The sequence below is a fragment of the Sus scrofa genome, chromosome X (genome assembly GCF_054392235.1).
Source record: "Sus scrofa isolate SSC_HxYL_T2T_F1_AM1 chromosome X, Sscrofa_HxYL_maternal_Yorkshire_Landrace_v2.0, whole genome shotgun sequence".
In the NCBI taxonomy this organism is placed as follows: Eukaryota; Metazoa; Chordata; class Mammalia; order Artiodactyla; family Suidae; genus Sus; species Sus scrofa.
Genome location: NC_139401.1, coordinates 22,968,680 through 22,990,896, shown reverse-complemented (window position 1 = coordinate 22,990,896; position 22,217 = coordinate 22,968,680). Strand labels below are relative to the sequence as shown.

The 22,217-nt window shown below is 37.3% G+C and overlaps 1 protein-coding gene across 2 annotated transcripts in view; it reads left to right on the top strand.

The window, feature by feature from the left end:
- The window catches only part of LOC110257826 (uncharacterized), an 830,584-nt gene that overhangs the window by 102,480 nt on the left and 705,887 nt on the right, over positions 1–22,217 (top strand). For both annotated transcript variants that reach the window (XR_014835820.1, XM_085008757.1), the window contains exon 2: positions 16,654–16,710. Coding sequence is in view for 1 of the 2 variants with exons in the window: in XM_085008757.1 (XP_084864883.1) it covers positions 16,654–16,710 (57 nt within the window). In the remaining variant the exon portion in view is untranslated. The remainder of the gene's footprint in view (positions 1–16,653; positions 16,711–22,217) is intronic.

Sequence of the window (22,217 nt, the reverse complement as noted above, 5' to 3'; positions counted from 1 at the left end):
CCAGTTGTAGAAATTCTACCATTAGTTCATTTCATTCTTTTAAAGAATGCTCTCACTTAGTATTCCCAGTGCAAAGGCCAACTTAGAGGCATAGTGTCTTTCTAACCCAATTGTGAGAATGGATTTTCTTTGCTCAGAAAAGGTGGAGCCTCACTAGCATACAGGAATTCTGGGTAGGAAGAGAGCTGAGAGAAGAGTCAAAGCTGTTTCTTAAAGATGAGTTTTGCTGGAAATTAACTTTCTTCTCTGATTTGCATTAATGTTACTTGAGGAAGGCAGATGCCTTGGAATTAACTTTTGACTGCCACTTCGCAGCTGAGGGGCAGCCGGTAAGCTAAATTATTTTTTCTTTCCTCTGTAAAATGTAAGTAACAGTGCTTGCCTTATGTCCTCAAAGCTTTGCTGCAATGGTCATATGGTATAAAATGAGTGACTATATTTAAACATTATAAAGTGTTCTACAAAATGCACTTATCAGTTCCATTATAAAATGTAAGTTTTGTGGGGAGTAAGCTAGGATTTTAAATGCTTTTCAAGAATAAAATATTAAACTTGAAAAGTGACACAATTATTATTATTGATTTACCACAGCTATAGAAGTGGTCATTCTATTATATTAAGTATATTTAGACTATAAAAATTGTAATTTTGTGCTCATTTTTCCAATGTTTTTTGTCTTTCCACAAAAACCTAGAATCCTCATTTTTTAGTGCTGTTAGTCTTTCATCCATCAATTTAAAGGATTTCCTACTAGTATTCCCTAGTGATTTGTGATAGCTAAAGTTAATAAAATTTGAGTCTCTGATTATAAACCATCAACAACACCTTAACCGTTTTTGTAGTGGAGGTAGAAATCCTACACTATGTCCATCCACATTTGCATCTCTGAGACACATTATATGTAAACCCCAAGATGACAGTTCATTCTATAATATTATTAGGCTCTGACTTAGGCTAATTCATTGTTGTCTTCTAGTCTTAGCATTTTCCACAAATGCTGAGCTGACATTTATTTGGTCCTGGACTGTTGCAGGATCACTCTCTCGTTTAAATTAGAATAAAGTGGAGAAGGAAATAGAATGGCAGCACTGCTTCCCTTGGCAATAATAAAGAGATTTCTATGGTATATAAAGATAGTAGCTCTGAAGCCCTGTCAGTTTGACATGCCTTTAGTTATTTCTATATAGGCAAGGTAACAGTATTGTAAACGTTTTAGAAAATAGATGTTAATTGCACTAATGTTGCCCTCTTTAATACAGAAGCTTACATTTTCGTATTTGTAAATGCCCTTTCAGGATTTATCTGAATATATAAATACCTTAAAATAACTATAACCATAGTGTATGTTCAATTTTTGTTGTTGCTGTTACTTTGTACCATAAGCATTTTTCTGTGTTGGGTATTTATTGCTTATTTAAAATGACTACTTAGTGTGTAGAAGATCAGTTTTTAATTTTTTTTTTTAAAAGCACTGTATTGAGGGGTGGGTACTTTTGACCATTTTCCCAGCTCAGCCAGAATGATTTGGATTTAGATCATTCAAAATGTCCTATCCAGTTTTGTATGATCACAGATACGTAATTTCAAGATGGCTGACTCAATGCAGGGTACAGCTCTTTTTTTATATTAGTCAATGAATTTATTACATTTATAGTTGTACACTGATCATCACAAACCCCCAGTGCACCCCCCACCCCCCAACCTCTCTCCTTTGAAGACCATAAGTTTTTCAGTGTCTGCGAGTCAATATCTGTTCTGCAAAGAAGCTCATTGTGTCCGTTTTTTCAGATGCCACATATAAGTGGTAACATTTGATGTTGGTGTCTCATTGTCTGACTGACTTCACTTAGCATGATAATTTCTAGGTCCATCCATGTTGCTAAAAATGCCAGTGTTTTGTTCCTTTTAATGGCTGAGTAATATTCCATTGTGTATAGGTACCACGTCTTCTTAATCCACTCCTCTGTCGATGGACATTTAGGTTGTTTTCATGTCTTGGGTATTGCAAAGAGTGCTACAATGAACACCAGAGTACCTGTGTCTTTGCAAGTCATGGTTTTCTCTGGGTAGATGCCCAGGAGTGGGATTGCTGGATCACATGGTAGTTCTATTTTTAGTTTTCTGAGGACTCTCCATACTGTTTTCCACAGTGGTTGCACCAATTTACAATCCCACCAACAGTGTACTAGGGTTCCTTTTTCTCCACCCCCTCTCTGGCACTTATTGTTTGTAGACATTTTGATGATGGCCATTCTGGCTGGTGTAAGGTGGTACCTCATAGAGGTTTTGATTTGCATTTCTCTACTAGTGAGCGATGTTGAATATCTTTTCATGTGTTTTTTGGCCATCCGTATGTCTTCTTTGGAGAATTGTCTGTTTAGATCTTCTGCCCATTTGTGGATGGGGTTGTTTGTTTTTTTGGTATGGAGCGGTAGTAGGAGGTGTTTATAAATTTTGGAGATTAATTCCTTGTCAGTCGATTCGTTTGCAAAGATTTCCTCCCACGCTGTGGGTTGTCTTTTTGTTTTGTTTAGGGTTTCCTTTGCTGTGCAGAAACTTGTAAGTTTAATTAAGTCCCATGTGTTTATTTTTGTTTTTATTGTCAGTACTCTAAGAGGTGGATCTGAGAAGATGTTGCTGTCGTTTAGGTCAGAGAGTGTTTGGCCTATGTTTTCCTCTAAGAGTTCTATAGTGTCTGGTCTTATATCTAGGCCTTTAATCCATTTGGAGTTTATTTTTGTGTATGGTGTTAGGGAGTGTTCTGATTTCCTTCTTTTCCCTGTGGCTGTCCAGTTTTCCCGGCACCACTTATTGAACAGGCTGTCCTTTCTCCATGTATGTTCTTGCCGCCTCTGTCATAGATGAGTTGGCTGTAGGTGCGTGGGTTGAATTCTGGGCTTTCTATCCTGTTCCACTGACCTGTATGTCTGTCTTTGTGCCAGTACCATGCGGTTTTGATGACTGTTGCTTTGTAGTAGAGTCTGAAGTCTGGGAGCCTGATTCCTCCAGCTCCATTTTGCTTTTTCAGGATGCCTTTGGCTCTTCTGGGTCTGTTGTGCTTCCAAACAAACTTTAAAAGACTTTGTTGGAGTTCTGTGAAAACTGCCCTTGGTAATTTGATAGGGATTGCATTGAATCTGTAGATTGCCTTGGGTAGTATAGTCATTTTGATAATACTGACTCTTCCAGTCCAAGAGCCTGGTATGTCTTTCCATCTATTTGTGTCATCTTTGATTTCTTTCATCAATGTCTTAGAGTTTTCAGAGTACAGGTCTTTTGTCTCTTTAGGTAGGTTTACTCCTAGGTATTTTATTCTTTTGGATACGATGATAAGTGGGATTGCTTCCCTAATTTCTTTCTGCTCTTTATTGTTAGTATATAGAAATGCTGTCAATTTCTGTGTGTTAGTTTTGTATCCTGCGACTTTGCCAAATTCAGTGATGAGCTCTAACAGTTTTCTGGTAGAGTCTTTAGGATTCTCTAGGTATAGGATCATGTCATCTGCAAATAGGGATAGTTTTACTTCTTCCTTTCCAGTTTGGATTCCTTTTATCTCTTTTACCTCTCTGGTTGCCGTGGCTAGGACTTCCAACACTTATGTTGCATGGTAGTGGCGAGAGGGACATCCTTGTCTTGTTCCTAATCTCAGTGGGAATTCTTTTAGCTTTTCACCAATGAGAATGTTGCTAGCTGTGGGTTTGTCATATATGGCCTTTATTATGTTGAGGTAGGTTCCCGCTATGCCCACTTTCTGGGCACAGCTTTGAAATAATGAAATCTATCCTTATAGCAAGGGTTTAATTCTGTGACATCAGCCACAATAGCATTTGTTTAACTAATTAATCTACATTAGATATTTTTAAATAAAGGTTTATTGGCCATATTGAGCACCAGAGAGCCTCATAGAAATGAAATTTTGAGTTTCATAGAGAGACTTGTCAGTGGCTTTAACCCAACTCCTTATCTAGATTTATCCTTTTCTAACTCTACACCTAGCTTACTAAAAAAGGCCACATTTTGATGTTGAAAATTGTCTTTCTCCCATCCTAAAAATGACCTATGTTTACAGTTTTCCTATCACTGCCAATTCTTAAGTTGCTCACGTAACTAGATTTGGAATAAGAGTTCTTGTCTATAAGCAAATTCTCTAAGTTCAGCTCTGTAGCAGTTTTATTTTCAAGCACCTTCAAAGGTACATAATGTCAATTCATAGAAATAGAAATTTTATTAAATTTCCCAGAAGCCCATGTGATGACATGTAGATCCTCAATGTACATGAATGACATTGTCTTTGTTAGATTTTCATATATCTAATTTATTTGATGTTTCAGGGATTCCTAAGCAAGCAAGAGACAAATAAATTTCCTAATGGAGTTTCAACAACTTTAAAAGCAGGTCGAAGTCATTTCTTCACTTTGCCTTTGGCTTTTGTTCAAGGTTTGGTAAGCTGAGTCTCTACAAAGCGGTACAGATTCCACTGATCCATCCAATCACGGATGCCAGGAAGTAGAGCTCATGGTGTGTCTGTGGTCAGCAGGAGGAGTTTAGGGATAGAGAATGGGAGGGCCAGGGTGTGTTGAATTAGTCAACACTGATAAAGGATGGTGTTACTGGGAGGTGAAGAAAATAGTGGCCTAAATGAGAATATTGTTGAAAGGTGATTGAATTGTTACAAGGGAAATCCTGGGCTATCGATGTTATATGGTAATCTATGTAGTCCATGTGTCTATCCGATGAGGAGAAAATTCAAAATACATGGAAGAGAGAAATAGACAGATGCATACATACATAGAGAGATTGAGAGAGACAACTTTTATTACTGAACTGGACTGTTACATGGTATAAGGAATTCTGAAAGTAGATCTTTGCCTTCTTTTCCCCATGTGGCCTTCAACAATTGGACACTGATGGCAGCAGTAGTTAGATCTGGGGCTCCTTTGAACAAAGTGGCAACTAGGAGAAAAATCTGTCTTCCCAGCCCCATATCATTATGCTAAGCTCTAGATTCTTTTATCCAGCTGTTGACTAAATATCTACACTAGGTTGTTTCAAAAGCACCTTAAGAGTAGCATGTTCAAAACGGAATTCAGCACCTTCATTTTTCTAAGTGGCTCCTCTTTCAGATTCATTAGGTTGGTAACTCCATCCACACCACCAGGTTGCCTGATCCTTGTTTAATTATTTTGTATCTTCCACCTCTTCAAGGACTAATAAATACCTGGCATTCCTAAGTATCTATTGAATGTACATCTTCTTTCACTCTAGATCTTAAGGGAGCATAATTACTTTACTTTAATATTAGTGACTATATAATATTTGTCTTCCTGTATATTTGTTAGACTCCATGAAAAAAGTAACCATTTCTATTTTGTAAACTACAGTATTGCTAGCACCTAATATTAATATTGGAACATGGAAAAATTTCTGAAAATATTTATCCACTAATGACTGATCTGCCTTTCTCAAAGTTCACTTCAAGTTCTTATATCTAACTATTCAGAGAAAACAGCTAAGAAACTTCAAAGCTATTTTGGATCTTACAGGTTCCCATTAGGGTTTCCCCAAGTTATTTTTTAGTTGTGGCAGGACTTGTGATGCCTTCTGACATTTGGGTTCCTGGACAGAACTCAAGCCGTGTCCCTGTCAGGATAGAATGTTCTGTACCTAGCTCGTACATCAAAGTCTATAAGTAGGAAATACATAGGAGCATCACACATATTTAGTGATTAACTGATGAGCAATTTGGCTGCTTAGAGCATCATAATATTCTGCTATTATTTATTCTACATTTGGTTTAATTGTTCAGTTAAGATTATAGGATGGCAATTTCCTTCTTAGCTTCCTATTTCTTTCCTTTCTTCCTTTATTTTTCTTGATCAAAGAATTTAAAGCTCCACTAGTTTGAGGTGAAAGGTAATGAAGAGTCTTTGCTCGGTTCTTTCCTCACACTGCCATAGTCAAAATAGAACAGAAATACTTTTCTGTCAATTAAATATTAGTATTTTTGAAAAACTACCACTGAGATTTATAATTAAAAAGTTATCCATGTAAATCTATTCTAAGGAGATCCTGCTGAGTAGCATTGAGAACTATGTCTAGATACTCATATTGCAACAGAACAAAGGGTGGGGAAAAAATGTATACATTTAAGAGTAACTTGATCCCCATGCTGTACAGCGGGGGAAAAAAAAAAGTTATCCAGAACAACCATATGGACCTCGTCTATCCTTAGACCCTTTCAGGGCTTCTGTTTTTCCCAATCCATCAGTTATGTATTTATTTATTTCCGTACCTGCAGCATGGGGAATTTCCCAGGCCAGGGACTGAACCTGCACCACAGTACCCACCCAAGTTGCTGCAGTGACAACACCGGATCTTCAACCCACTGAGCCATAGAAGTGCTCCCATCAGTTGTCTTTTTTTTTTTCTTTCTCCCCATATCCAACTTTGGTTTCCATTGCACACCATTTTCATAACTCTCTTCCATTCCAATATGGAATACTCTTCCCCCACCCCCGCCTTCCTTTTTTTTTTTTGCCCCTGTGTGAAAAAAAAACATCTCTTGATGAACTTGATTCTTGTACTTGTTCCTCTGTACATTAGTAATAACTTTTCTTAAATGTGTCTTCACACTGCTTGACCCTTCTACTCCATTTCTCTGATCAGCTCAACTCCTCACTCTTCATATAAACCATTTGAATAGTTTGCCACACTCCACAAACTTTTGCCCACCACAATGTCCCTCCCACCCTATTATCAATCCATATTTTGTCTTCTACTCTAGAGAAAAAATATGTTACCAGATTGGAACTTCATCTTTCCACTGCAGAATATATTCACTGATACTTGCTGTTACAGGCTTTTTTCCCTCCTGTATTCATGGAGGAGATGTTGTCTTTATTTACAGTTAAGCCCTCCACTTATTCCAAGGATCCCATATTTTCAGGATATTTATGCTCTATTCTATTTGCCTCTTTCTTGCATGTTTGTTTTCTTTGATGCCGGTTGAATACATTCCATTGACTTTTAAATTAATTCATATCCATCATATGTAAGAAAGCAAAACACCTTTATGGACTACTCATCCACAATGAGCTCTCTCCCCAAGTAAGAATTGTCTCTACCCTCATTGTCTATTTTTCACCCCCATCTTATCCCAGTCCACTTTATTTGGGCTTTCACTGTTATCAGTAAATGAAAATTTCTGTCCAACAGATTATCACTATTTTTATTTTTATTTTTTTTTTGTTTTTGGGACTATGCTCTTTTTTTATATAATGATTTTTATTTTTTTCATTATAGCTAGTTTACAGTGTTCTGCCAATTCTCCACTGTACAGCACAGTGACCATGTTACACATACATGTATACATTCTTTTTTCTCACATTAGCATGCTCCATTGTAAGTGACTACACATAGTTCCCAGTGCTACACAGCAGAATCTCATTGTTTATCCATTCTGAAGGCAATAGTCTGCATCTATTAACGCCAAGGTACTAATCCATCCCACTCTCTCCCCATTCCCCTTGGCAACCACAGGTCTATTCTGCAAGTCCATGATTTTCTTTTCTGTGGAAAGGTTCATTTGTGCCGTATATTAGATTCCAGATATGTGATACCATGTGGTATTTCTCTTGCTCTTTCTGACTTAACTTAGTTCCATCCATGTTGCTGCAAATGGCATTATTTTGTTCTTTTGTATGACTGAGTAGTATTCCATTGTGTATATATACCACATCTTGCTAATCTAGTCATCCGTCAATGGGCATTTGGGTTGTTTCCATGTCTTGGCTAGTGTGAATAGTGCTGCAATGAACGTGCGGGTGCGTGTGTCTTTTTCAAGGAAAATTTTGTCCAGATATATGCCCAGGAGTGGGATTGCTGGGTCATATGGTAGATCTATGTATAGATTTCTAAGGTATCTCCATAGTGTTCTCCATAGTGGTTGTACCAACTTACATTCCCAGCAACAGAGCAGGAGGGTTCCCTTTTCTCCACACCCTCTCCAGCATTTGTTATTTGTGGACTTCTGAATGTTGGCTATTCTGACTGGTGTGAGGTGGAATCTCATGGAAGTTTTGATTTGCATTTCTCCGATAATCAGGGATGTTGAGCATTTTTTCATGTGCTTGTTGGTCATCTGTATATTTTCTCTGAAGAAATGTCTGTTCATAACTTTTGTCCATTTTTTCATTGGGTTGTTGGCTGTTTTTGTTTTTTTGAGTTCTCTAAATTGTTTGTATATTTTAGAGATTAAGCCCTTGTCAGTTGCATCATTTGAAACTATTTTCTCCCATTCTGTAAGTTGTCTTTTTGTTTCCATTTGGGTTCCTTTGCTGTGCAAAAGCTTGTCAGTTTCATAAGGTCCCCTTGGTTTATTTTTGCTTTTATTCTCTTGCTTTCGGAGACTGACCTGAGAAAACATTTGTAAGGTTGATGTCAGAGAATGTTTTGCCTATATTGTCTTCCAGGAGTTTGACAGTGTCTTGTCTTACATTTAAGTCTTTCAGCCATTTTGAGTTTATTTTCATGCATGGTGTGAGGGTTTGTCTAGTTTGATTGATTTGCATGCAGCTGTCCAGGTTTCCAAGCAATTCTTGCTGAAAAGACTGTCTTTTTCCCATTTTAGGTTCTTGCCTCCTTTGTCAAAGATTAATTGACCATAGGTGTCTGGGTTTATTTCCGCATTCTCTGTTCTGTTGCATTGGTCTGTCTGTCTGTTTTGGTACCAGTCCCACACTGTCTTGATGACGGTGGCTTTGTAATATTGCCTGAAGTCTGGGAGAGTTATGCCTCCTGCTTGGTTTTTGTTCTTCAGTATTGCTTTGGCAATTCCAGGTCGTTTGTGGTTCCATATACATTTTTGGATGGTTTATTCTAGTTCTGTGAAAAATGTCATGGGTGATTTGATAGGGATTGCATTGAGTATCACTATTTATGACAGACATTTCTTAGTTATCATTGAGCTTACACCTCAGCAGTTATTTTCCAAAATTGACCATTTTCTTCCTGTTTAAATATCCATGCTTTGGCTTTCTAGTATTCATGTTGACACCGCCTGTTTGTTTGTTTTTTCCCTTATCTCTCTGGTTGCTTCCACTCTTTATCACTTGCCAGCTCATCTTAACTTAGCCCTTCTTTTCTTATTCCATATACTTACTATATAGTAGTTCTCAACCCTGGATGCTTAATAAAATCACAGAGATTTTTTTCCAGTTTTATTTAGAAATAATTGACATAATATTGTATGAATTTAAGGTTATAATACGATTATTTGATATATGTATGTATTGTGAAATGATTCCCACAATAGCTTTAGTGAACATGTCAATACACTGTTAGCTATAGTCATCAAGTTGTACATTACATCCCTGGAATTTATTTATCTTAAAACTGGAAGTTTGTATCTTTTGACCTCCTTCACCCAACCCATACCTGCCACTTCTGGCAACCACAGGTATGACCTCTGTTTCTATGAATTTGATTTCTCTAAATTCTATATAAAACTGAGGTCATAAAGTACTTGTCTGATTAATTTCACTTAGTCTAACACCTTCAAGGTCCATCCACATTGACACCACTATAGAATTTCCTTCTTTTTAAAGGCTGAGCTGTATATATGTACCTCTCTGTGTGTGTGCATGCATGTGTATAACCACATTTTCTTCATACATCTGTTTTGAATATTGTAAATACTGAAGTGAACCTGGGAATGAAGATAACTCTCTGTGATAGTGGGTTTTTTCCCCCTTGTATGCATACCCTGAAGTGGAATTGTTTGATCATAGGGTACTTTCATTTTTGATTTTTTGAGAAATTTACCTACTGTTTTCTCTACTGGCTGTATCAATTTACATTCCCACCAATACAGCACAAAGGTTTGCTTTTTTTTTTCACAGCGTTGCTGGCGTTTGTTATCTATTTTCTTTTTAATGATAGCCACCTAACAGATATGAATGTATATCTCATTGTGGTTTTGATTTGCCTTTCTCTAATAAATAGTGATGTTGCATGCCATTTCATGTAATGGTTGGCCATTTGAATATTTTCTTGGGAAAATGTGTATTAATGTATTTTGCTCATTTTAAATTTGGATTATTTATTTTCCTCTTGAGTTTTATGAGTGTCTTTACATATTTTGGACATGAACCCTAATCAGATGTGTTGTTTGCAAATATTTTTCTCCATTGTCTTTTCAATTTATTGAGTGTTTCTTTTGCTGTGTAGAGGCTTTTTAGTTTGATGAAGTTCCATTTGTTTGTTTTTGATTTTATTGTTTATACTTTAAGTGTTAAATCTAGAAAATCATTAACAGGACCTAAGTCAAGAAGATTTTCCCTTGTGTTTTCTTTCAGGCTTTACTTGGTTTCAGGCCTGCATTTAAGTATTTAATCTATTTCCATGTAATTTTTGTGAGTGGTGCAAGAGATCTCATTTCATTCTTTGTCATGTAAATAAATATCCAATTTTCCCTGTACTATTTATTGGAGAGACTATCTTTTCTCCATTGAGTATTCTTGGCTGCCTTGTCAAAAGTATTTGACCATATATGAATGCATTTATTTATCTGCTCTATTGTCTATTGATCTGATTTTTATGCCAATACCATATTGATTTTATTACTAAAGCTTTGTAATAGAGCTTGAAATCAGAAAGTATGATGCCTCCAGCTTTCTTCTTTCTTAGGTTTGCTTTTGGGAGTCTTTTGAGGTTCCGTACAGATTTTAGGACTGTTTTTCCTGTTTCTTTAAAAGATGCCATTGGACCCCTTGATAGGAATTGGATTAAATATATAGATGGCTTGGTGTGTCTGGACGTTTAAACAATATTCAAATCCGTGAACATAGGATATCTTTCTGTTTATTTCTGTCTTCTTCAGTTCCTTTTATCACTATTTTATAGTTTTGAGTGTACAGATATTTTACTTCCTTGGTTAAATATATTCATAAGTATTTCACTATTTTTGATTCTGTGGTAAATGGGATTCTTTAATTATGTTTCAGTTAACTCATAGTTAATGTTTAGAAGTTATATTAATTTTTGCATGTTGATTTTATATCCAGAAACTTTACCATTTGTTGATTAGATCTAACAATTTTTGAATAAAGTCTTTAAGATTGTCTATGTATAAAATAATGTTGTTTGCAGACAGAAAGAACTTTACAACTGCCTTTCCTATTCTGATGACTTTATTTCTTTTTCTTGCCTAATTACTCTGGCTAGGACTTTTCTACTACTATGTTATCATAGTTGTGAATGTTGGCATCCTTTCCTGTTGCTGAACTTAGACAAAGTGCTTTAAACCTTTTACCACCGAGTATGATGTTAATTGTGGGTTTATCATATATGGCCTTTATTATGTTAAGGTGCATTCACTATATACCTAATTTGTTGAGTGTTTTTATCATGAATGAATGGTATATGGCCATATCATATATGGTCTTTAGTATGTTAAGTTACATTCATTATACCTAATTTGTTGAATATTTTTATCATGAATAAATGATAAAGCATTTGAATTTTGTCAAAAGCTTTTCCTGTATGTATTGGGATGATCTTATGATTTTTATTTTTTTTCCATATACTAACAATGAAAGATCAGAAAGAGAAATTAGGAAAACAATCTCATTTACCATCACATTGTGAATTAAATACTTATGAATGAACCTACCTAAAAAGACAAAAGACCTGTACTTGATCGCTGTAAGACACTGATGAAAGGAATCAGTGATGACATAAACAGATGGAAAGATATACTATGCTCTTGGATGGGAAGAATCAATATTGTCAAAAGTACGTAGTACCCAAGGCAATCTACACATTCAGTACAATCTCTATCAAATTACCAATGAGCTTAAAAAAAATTCCTCAGGTGATTCTAGTGTTTAACCAGGGTGTTTACCCAGGGTAAAGAACTGATCTAGGTGATCTCACTGCACTTATGTCTTTTTTTTTTTTTCTTATACTATGAGTAGGAAGATGGCATGCAAATATTTATCTAGCCTAGATCACTTCTCAGTGATCTCCCTTATGTGTGTTCAACTGCCTACTCAGTTTCCCTTCTAGAATGTCTCAAAGGAACCTTAAAGTCACATATCTGATTCTCTTCCTTTGTCTTCTGTTATACTCAATAGATGCATCACACTTCCCCTTTATAGGCTAAAATCATAGGAATCATTCTTAGTATCTATGTCTCCTTTTCTTTCTGTATCCATTCCACCATCAAGTCCTTTCAGTTTTCACTTATTAAATCTCTTGAATCCATTATATCTCGCTGTCTTCATTGCCCATATCCTAGTCTACAGCATCATCTGGTATCATGCAGACTACTGCATTAGCTCCTAACTAGCTTTCTTATTTCTGGCCTTATCCTTCTAAATCTTCTCTGTGCTATAGCCAATAAGCAACTGTTTTAAAATGTACATATAATTCTTCCCCTCATCTCAATCTATATAATACCTTTTCATAAATGTACATTACCCTTAGCATAAAAGCAGAACCACCACAGCATTGTCTTTTCAGTTTAGGATTCTTTAGTTGCAAGCAACCGAACTTGACTTGGGTTAATTTAAACAAGTGGAAATTTATTAAAAGAATACTGGATGCTCTCAGAATTGATGGAAAGGTGAGATAACTTGAAATCAGAAAGTAAGGAAAGCTACTCTGTGTGTGTTTGGTGGGAAGAGGAGGTGAGGGGATAAGAAATTGAAACAGCAGACTTTTTTCATATTAGAAGTAGTCTGCTCTGGATATAGCTTCACAAATTAGTTCAGTGATGAATGTATTATACAATCTAGGACACCTTTGAAAATGAAATGTAATGCTAATTACAATTATGCCAGGAAAGGGGGCATAACCAGGATTGTTTCAGGTAAATCGGAATCTGCAGTCGACCTAACAAATTACTGCAGCCCTGGATAACATCTTGACCTCAACTTCATGAGAGATTCTGAGTCAAAACCATCTAGCTAGGTTATCTCTGAATTCTTCACCCAAAGAAAATGTGAGATAATAAATGTTTACTTTTAAGTCAGTGCATTTTGAAGTAGTTTGTTATACATCAATGATTATCCAATAAAATATTTTATTTATGTGATGGATAAAAAAATCTTTTCCCCATTAAGGTGCTTCTTCCCTGAGGTCATTGCTTGTGATCCATTTGCTATTTTCTATGAACAGTTTTTGTGAATAAATCAGTGAATGCCTGAATCACTGTCATTTGATTGTATCTTAAGGCCACTATGCTGGAATTACTAATTGGGTCTTAGACTTATGTAGAGTCTTTTGAAAAGTCATGAGCCCATGAGTGTTTGGAAAATAAAATTTAATAATTGTGAAAAGAAACCAGCAGCTTTTCACTTGCTTAACTATCTAGTTAGATTGAGACTTTATTTTAGAACAGTGTATTACATTGTCAGTGGCTGAACAAATGAGTCAGTGACAGAAGCTGTCATTTTAAAACTGTAAACATGTTAGAAAGGCAAACACTGTCACAAACAGGAGGTTCACTGTGAATAATGCAGTTTTAAATAATCTCAGGCAAAGAGCTGGGCCCAGTTAAACTAAACAGTAACCCACCACTTGCAAGGTTGTTTTTTATGAATGACTTTGGCAGCTTTGGCTCCTTCATCTTTATGCAAAATTAACTTAACCATCATCAAAATTTTATGGCCTATAAACTAAGCCACTTCAGCTTCACATCACCCATATGACACACTGAAGTGTAACAGAAAAGTGAGAATACTCCATGGCAGAAATGAGAAAATGGTAGTGGGAGAAATATGAAAAACAAATGATATGTGTAAAGATATAAACAAGGCATTTGCAAATTGCCATTCTACTGCAAAGACTTTTTCCCCCACTGTGGGAGAAGTGAGTAGAAGTCAGGAGATGGAGAAAAGACGATAAGCTTACTTATTCACGACAGGTAAGCCTATTCATGAGTAGAACCATTCTATTGGTTAGATACTGGCTCTCTAACTTAGGAAAATGTAGCATCAAAGTAATTTTATCATAACAAAGGAGGAAAATCTCTGAATTAGATAGGACCACTAAATTCATTAAGGAGATTTTTCTGGTTTATTTCCATTTGTTTCTCATAGCTGAGCAAACCAAATTTCAAAATACGATGAACTCTTGGATGGCATCTTGTAATTAATGAAACAGCATTAAAAGGACTGATTTCATATACCACCATATTTTATGGATTTTAATCTCCTATGATTCCGTTTTTTTTTTTTTTTTTTTTTTTTTTTTGTCTTTTTGTCTTTTTGCCATTTCTTGGGCTGCTCCCGTGGCATATGGAGGTTCCCAGGCTAGGGGTCTAACTGGAGCTGTAGCTGCCAGCCTACGCCAGAGCCACAGCAACGTGGGATCCGAGCCACATCTGCGATCTACACCACAGCTCACGGCAATAACAGATCGTTAACCCACTGAGCAAGGGCAGGGATCGAACCCACAATCTCATGGTTCCTAGTCGGATTCGTTAACCACTGCGTCATGACGGGAACTCCATGATTCCAGTTTTGAATGACTGTTCCCTAAGGTAAACCTAACTACTTGAGTCATTTTTTACCTTGCAGAAAATTTCAGCATTCAAACCTACAAAAGCCCTTTTCATTCTTTATGGCTTATGCTATTAGTGTTGCATGGAATTTGTTTATGAACAGGCATCACTTTTGAGCCAATGTGGTACTTTTAAAAAAGCAAACTAGCTTGTATCTCTGTTTTAAAATTAGAAAATATAAATAAAAGGACATTGAGAACCATAGTAAACTCAGTTTCAAAACCTGATAGTTTATTCTCTTCATGCTGATCATGCTGAGAGCTACCATATATTAACTGAGGATACCTCTATTTTTATCATTATTTAGGGTTTGATTTTTTTTTTATCCTTGCATCTTCTTTAATATAGTTCTTCAAAGCAGACAAGTTGAATATCTTGTGTGAATTTTTTCCTTTTTTTAAAATTTAAGAAGTGTTTACCTAAACAGAGACCAAAAAACACATTGCCATTTTAAAATCAAGAAAAAAAACAAAAAACAAATTTTAAGTGTTATCATCCACAAATGAAACTATAGCAGCCTGTGATGTTTTTGTATTGTTCTTTTATCAATTATAAGTAATTTACTTTTTCTAGGAAAAAATTAAAACAATATTTTTCAATAGAATAGCTGTCACCTACCTGAAGTACTTGAATATTCAGTATGGAATTTTTCTGTAATAAATTCTGACTATTATAGTCCTTCTTTACATCAGTGCCCCCAAATCTGGTATAAGTTACAAAAATGTGCCTGCATGAATTTCATGCCTTGGCTTCTGACCTTATTAAATGTTGGAACTAATTAGTGCTAATCTCAGAGAGAGAAGTGATGATTTTCCCTACATGCCCTTGTATCCAGGGACGCTTGATTAGGGTTCCCTAAGACCATGTTTTGCCTTACTTATATCCTAAGAATTTTTATACTTTGGGTAACTTAACCTCTGAATTTGAGTAACTTTTATCTCTGAGAAGAGCATTGTGGATGATTTCTGACTAAAAGGATGAGGAAAAGAAGAGAGTAGGTAGGTGAAGAAGACTGTTGACTAAAACATACTCCCACATAGTCAAAATCTAATCTTAAATGTTATTGGAGAACACAGGGGAGGAACATTTGACAGCCTTGAGGGGAGCAGAAGGCTTTAGAGGAAGCTTCACAAAATAAGATTGGACGGGAGGACAAGCGAGGAAAGGAGAGGAGACTGTCAGAGGAGTTCAGGTCTGATGAATTAGGCGAATGAAAAAATACTTTGGTTTCTAGAGTATTTTTAAGATTTTGAAATTGTGAACTAGGGATTGTGCATCTGTGATACCTTTATTTTATAGATAAAAAGAACTAAAACTTGGGATTTTTAAGTAACTTACTGGATAGGAATTCTTTTAGCTTCTTGGAAAAGGAATACATAATTCAGACAGTGGTTAGAGAAGATAAGGAAAAATTAAGAATGTTGTTCGAATTAGGCTAGGATTAACATATATGCGCACTATTATATATAAAATAGATAACTGTATAGCACAGGGAACTCTACTCAATATTCTGTAATAACATATATGGGAAAAAAGAATGGATATAAGTATAAACAATTAATTTTGCTATACACCTGAAACTAATAAAACATTGTAAGTCAACTATACTCAAATAAAATTTTGTAAAAAAAGAATGTTGCAGACCAATAAAAAATTACCATAAAAATAACCTAATTTAGCCAATTGCCTCAGACTCTTCAGGTAATATACATTAAAAAAAATAATTCTTGGAGTTCCTGTCGTTGCTCAGTGGTTAATGATCCTGACTAGCATCCATGAGGATGTGGGTTCAATCCCTGCCCTTGCTCAGTGGGTTAACGATCTGGCATTGCTGTGAGCTGTGGTGTAGGTCACAGAGGTGGTTCAGATCCTGCATTGCTCTGGTTCTGGGCTAGGCTGGAGGCTACAGCTCTGATTCGACCTCTAGCCTGGGAACCTCCATATGCTGCCAGTGCGGCCCTCAAAGACAAAAAAAATTCTTTATTATTTTTTAAAGTAAAATTTATTGGAGTATAGGTGACTTAACAGTGTTGTGTCAGTTTTAGGTGTACAGCCATACATACACATATATATCCGTTCTTTTTCAGATTTTTTCCCCATATGGGCTATTACAGAATATTGAGTGGATGTACCCGGGATATATGGTAGGTCCTTATCATCGATTGATTTTGTATATAGTAATGTGTATATGTCAGTCCTAACCTCCCAATCTACACCTCCCCCCAGTGTTTTCCCTTTGGTAACCGTAAGTGTGGTTTTGAAATCTTTGAGTCTGTTTCTGTTTTGTTAACAAGTATCCCTGTATCATTCTCTATTAGGCTCCACACCTTGCTGATCTCATATGATATTTGTCTTTCTCTGACTTACTTCACTTAGTGTGATAATCTCTAGGTTCATCCATATTGCTGAAAATGGCATTATTTCATTTTTTCTTATGACCAATTAATACTCCATTGCATATATCACCTCTTTATCCATTGCTTTGTTGATGGACATTTAGGTTGCTTCCATGACTTGGCTATTGTAAATAGTCATTGGGGTGCATGTATCTTTTTGAATTACAGTTTTCTCTGGATAGATTCCTGGGAGTGGGATTTCTAGATCATATGGTAGTTCTCTATTTGGTTTTTTAAAGTACCTCCATACTGTTCTCCATAGTGGCCACACCAGCTTACATTCCTATCAGCAGTGTAGGAGAGTTCCTTTTTCTCTCCACACTCTCTCCAGCATTTGTTTGTAGACTTCTTGATGATTGCCATTATGACCTCAGTGAGATGATACCCATTGTAGTTTTCATTTGCATTTCTTTAATAATGAACGATGTTAAGCATCTTCTAATTTTTTTTTTTGGTTTGTTTGTTGTTTTTTGGCCATCTGTCTATCTTCTTTGGAGAAATGTCTATTTAGGTCTTCTGCTCATTTTTAGATTGGATTTTTGTGTTTTGATATGAAGCTCCATGAGATGTTTGTATGTTTTGAAGGTTAATACCTTGTCAGTTGCTTTGTTTGCAAAAATATTCTCTCATTCTGTGGGTTGTTGTTCGTTTTACTAATGGTTTCCTTTTTTGGTACAAAGGTTTTTAAGTTTAATTAGGTCCCATTTATTTATTTTTGTTTTTATTTTCATTACTCTGGGAGTTTGATAGTATCTGACCTTGCATTTAGGTCCTTAATCCATTTTGAGTTTATTTTTGTGCACAGAGTAAGTGAATGTTCTAATTTTAATCTTTTACATGTGTCTGTACAGTTTTCTTACACTATTTATTGAAGAAACTGTCTTTTCTCCACTGTATGGTCTTGCCTCCTTTGTCATAGATTAGTTGACTATAGGTGTGTGGGTTTATTTCTGGGCTTTATGTTCTGATCCACTGATGTATATTTCTGTTTTTGTGCCAGTATCATACTGTTTGGATGACTGTAAATTTTTAGTAAAATCTGAAGTAGGGGAGGCTCGTTCCTCCAGTTCCATTTTTCTTTCTCAGGAGTGCTTTAACTATTTGAGATCTTTCCTGTTTCCATACCAATTAAAAAAATTTTTGTTCTAGTTCTGTGAAAAATGCCATTATAATTTTAATAAAGATTGAACTGAATGTGTAGACTGCCTTGGGTAGTATAGTTATTTTCCACAACGTTGATCCTGCTGATTCAGGAGCATGGTATTTCTTTCCATCTGTTTGTGTCATCTTTTATTTCCTTCATCAGTGCCTTAGAGCTGTCAGACTACAGGTATTTTGTCTCTTTAGGGAGGTTCATTCCTAAGTATTTTTTCTCTTTGATGCAATGGTAAATGTGATTGTTTTCTTCATTTCTCTTTCCAATCTTTCATACTTAGTGTATAGGAATGCAAGATACTTCTGTGTATTAAGTTTGTATCCTGTAAGTTTTCTGAATTCATTGATGAGTTCTAGTAGTTTCTGGTAGTATCATTGGGGTTTTCTATGTATAGTATCATGTCTTTTGCAAACCTTGACAGTTTTACTTCTTTTCCAGCTTGGATTCCTTTTATTTAATTTTCCTCGCTTATTTCTGTGGCTAGGATTTCCAAAACTATATTGAGTAACAGTGGTGAGAGTGGACATCCTTGTCTTGTTCCTAATCTTAGTGGGAATGCTCTCAGCTTTTCACCATTGACAATTATGTTAGCTGTGGGTTCCCTCTTTGCCCACTTTCTAGACGTTCTTTTTTTTTTTTTTAAATCAAAAATGGGCATTGAGGAGTTCCTGTTGTGGCTCAGTGGTTAATGAATCCGACTAGGAACCATGAGGTTGCAGATTCGATCCCTGGCCTTGCTCAGTGGGTTAACGATCTGGCGTTGCCGTGAGCTGTGGTGTAGGTGGCAGACGCGGCTCGGATCCCGCGTTGCTGTGGCTCTGGCATAGGCGCCGGTGGCTACAGCTCTGATGACCCCTAGCCTGGGAACCTCCATATGCTGGGGGAGCGGCCCAAGAAATGGCAAAAAGACAAAATAAATAAATAAAATGCAGCATTTAAAAAAAATGGGCATTGAATTTTATCAGAAGCCTTTTCTGCATCTATTGCAATAATCATATGGTTTTTATTCTTTGGTTTGTTACTGTGGTTTATCAAATTGATTGATATGCATATACTGAAGAATTCTTTCATTCCTGAGATAAATCCCACTTAATTATGACATATGATTTTTTTAATGTATTGTTGGATTTGGTTTGCTAATATCATGTTGAAGATTTTTGCATCTCTGTTTATCAGTCATATTGGTCTGTCATTTGCGTTTTTTTTTTTTGTGTGTGTGTCTTTGATTTTGGCATGAGGGCGATGGTGGCTATATAGAATGAACGTGGGAGTGTTCCTTTCTCTGCAGTTTTTTGGAAGAGTTTCAGAACAATAGGTGTTCTTCTGGTAATATATTTTTAATGGAGTGTTATTGAATTGTGATTAAGAGTACAGGAGCTGGACTGCCTCAAGTTGCATCCTACTTCTACCATTTACTAACTCTTTGACATAGAACAAAGTTACTTCATCTTTCAGTTCATAAGGTTTTATAAAAAGGGGGTAACATTTGTTGTTGTAGAAGTTAAATGAGTTAGTACATTAAAATAGTTAAGAGTTCTAGCACATAGTTAAGTAATTACCAAAATTAAAAGATATTTATTTGTTTGTATTACTATCACTGGAATTCCCCCTCTAATTGCAGCTACTAACCAGAATAAAAATAAACTTGACTTTGCCTACCTCTTGATGCATCTTTCCTTGTGGAAACCCTAATGTATACATTAAAAATTTTTTAAATTCAAGTTAAGGCTAAAGAATGTAGGTAGGATGATTGATATTGGAAAAACAGATTTGTGGAAACTATGTTTTTATTTGGAGAGATTTAAAAAATATATTTATCCTTGATGCATTATATCAACTCAAATTATTTTGCTATTTTGAAGAAACTGTTAAATATTAACATCTCTTTAAAGGAGACAACCCAAAGTATAAGTTCTGTCAAAAGAAAAAGTTTTAATGGGGAATAGAAGTTGGATCTCTTTGATGCTGTCTGCTTGTGTTCAGTTGAGGCCATCACAAGTGTTCAAATATGAGCACTTAGATGCACTGGGCTGCCATGACATCATCATCATCATCATCATCATTATTGTTATTTCTTTGCTTTTTTCTTTTGCTGCCCCTCCTCCAAACCTTTTCCCTTAACTGTTTTGGATTATTATTTCATTCTTTTTTTTCCTTTTAGTGATGACCCTTGCATTTTCTTTCTTTCCTTTCCTTTTCTTTTTTCTTTTTTTGTCTTTTTTAGGGCTGTACCAGCAGCATATGGAGGTTCCCAGGCTAGGGATCTAATCGGAGCTATAGCCACTGACCTATGCCAGATCCACAGCAATGTGGGATCAGAGCTGTGTCTGTGACCTACACCACAGCTCATGGCAATGCCGGATCCTTAACCCACTGGGCAAGACCAGGGATTGAGCCCACGTCACGGTTCCTAGTCAGATGCGTTAACCACTGAGACATGATGGGAACTCCTGTCATGACATTTTTTTTTTTTTTTGTCATGACATTTTTAAAATAATTTTATTAATGTGGCTAATTCAGGGAGAGGAAGGCAAGATGGCAGAAGAGTAGGGGGACATCCTCGCCCTGTCCCACAAATACAACAAAAAAACCCCACATCTACAGGTTAAATGACTCGCACAGAACAGCAACTAAACGCTGGCAGAAGAACTTAAACCTCCAATAATGGCAAGGATCTTGTGACATAACTGGGTAAAACGAGACAAAAGAGGATAGTGAGAGAAGGGTTATCTGGACTGGACGGGTGCTCCCGAAAGGGAACTCTGAAGGAGAAAGGGAACCCACACCCTGGAAAGTCAACTAATTGACAGAAAGATCAGCTGAGTCAGAGGGATCTCCAGATGCTGAGAAGAGCACAGCAGTAGGTCTGAGATATGAAAAGCAGAGTGAGAGCCAAACAGATCATCTGAACTACTGGCACAGTCACCAAAAACCAAAAACTGAGATGCTTGGGTGGGGTCTGGCACAGAGACTGTGGCTTCAGAGGTTAGTCCCTGGGACCGGGTTAGGGGTTGTGGTGCAGAGACAGCTTGGGGGACTAGGAAGCAGTTGGTTGGGTCCATTGGGTTGGTGGCGTGAAGACAGCCTGGGGGACTAGGAAGTGGTTGGTTGGATTGGCAGTATGGAGACAGCCTGGGGGACTAGGAAGTGGTTGGTCAGGTTGGCAGTGCAGAGACAGCCTGAGGGATTAGGAAGTGGTGCATCGCGCATGGAGGGAGCAATATGCTAAGGGCTGGGGAGTGGAAAGCCACAACAGGGGGAACCTTGGAGAAGATCTGGACCCCCTGAGAGACAAGCCATCAGTGTTGGGAAGGAGAGAGGAGGAGGGGCGGGCTGCCATAGAATACTCCTTGCACCCAGCGAGTGCACTTGCCCACCAGCTAGCAGAGAGCAGTGCTACCCAGTGCATCCCCTGTCCCCTACCCCATGCCTACCTGACCTGAGGCCACCTGCCATCCTGGAGGGCTGGCTTCACCACTCACAGGAAGCTGACTACCTCAGGGACTTTCCCCACCCTGGCCTGCCTGCCCTCTGGAGGGGCTACACTCCTGCGGAGCAGCACCCAGCACTGCCAGGCCCATGGAAGAGCTCCGCAGCCCAGAAATGCCAGAGCAGGCTCTGCCCGGCCATGGGAAGTCTACCTCCATCACGGGGTGGTCCTGTCAGTTCTGGCTGCCCTGGGGAAGTGACCCTTCGTCTCCCAGTGGCCCAACTAACCGCTCCTGCCCTCGGAGGTGCTGCACTCCTGCAGAGCAGTGCCTAGCACCACCAGCCCCCTGGAAGACCTCTGCAGCCCACAAACACCAGAGCAAGCTCTGCCCAGCCACGGAAAGTCTGCCTCCGTTGCGGTGCAGACCTGCCAGTCCCACCTGCCCTGGGGAGGTCCTCTGCTTCAGAGTGACCCTGCTAGCCCTGCCCACCCTTGGAAAACACCCTGCTGCCTCAGAGAAGACCAACCAACACTGCCAGCCCTCAGGAAACATTCCACAGAAGTGCCAGGGCAAACCCTGCCCAGCCACGGGGAGTACACCTTCACCAAGAAAAAGAAAATAACAAGCAAGATGAAGAAGCTCAGAAACCATTCCCAGTTAAACCAACA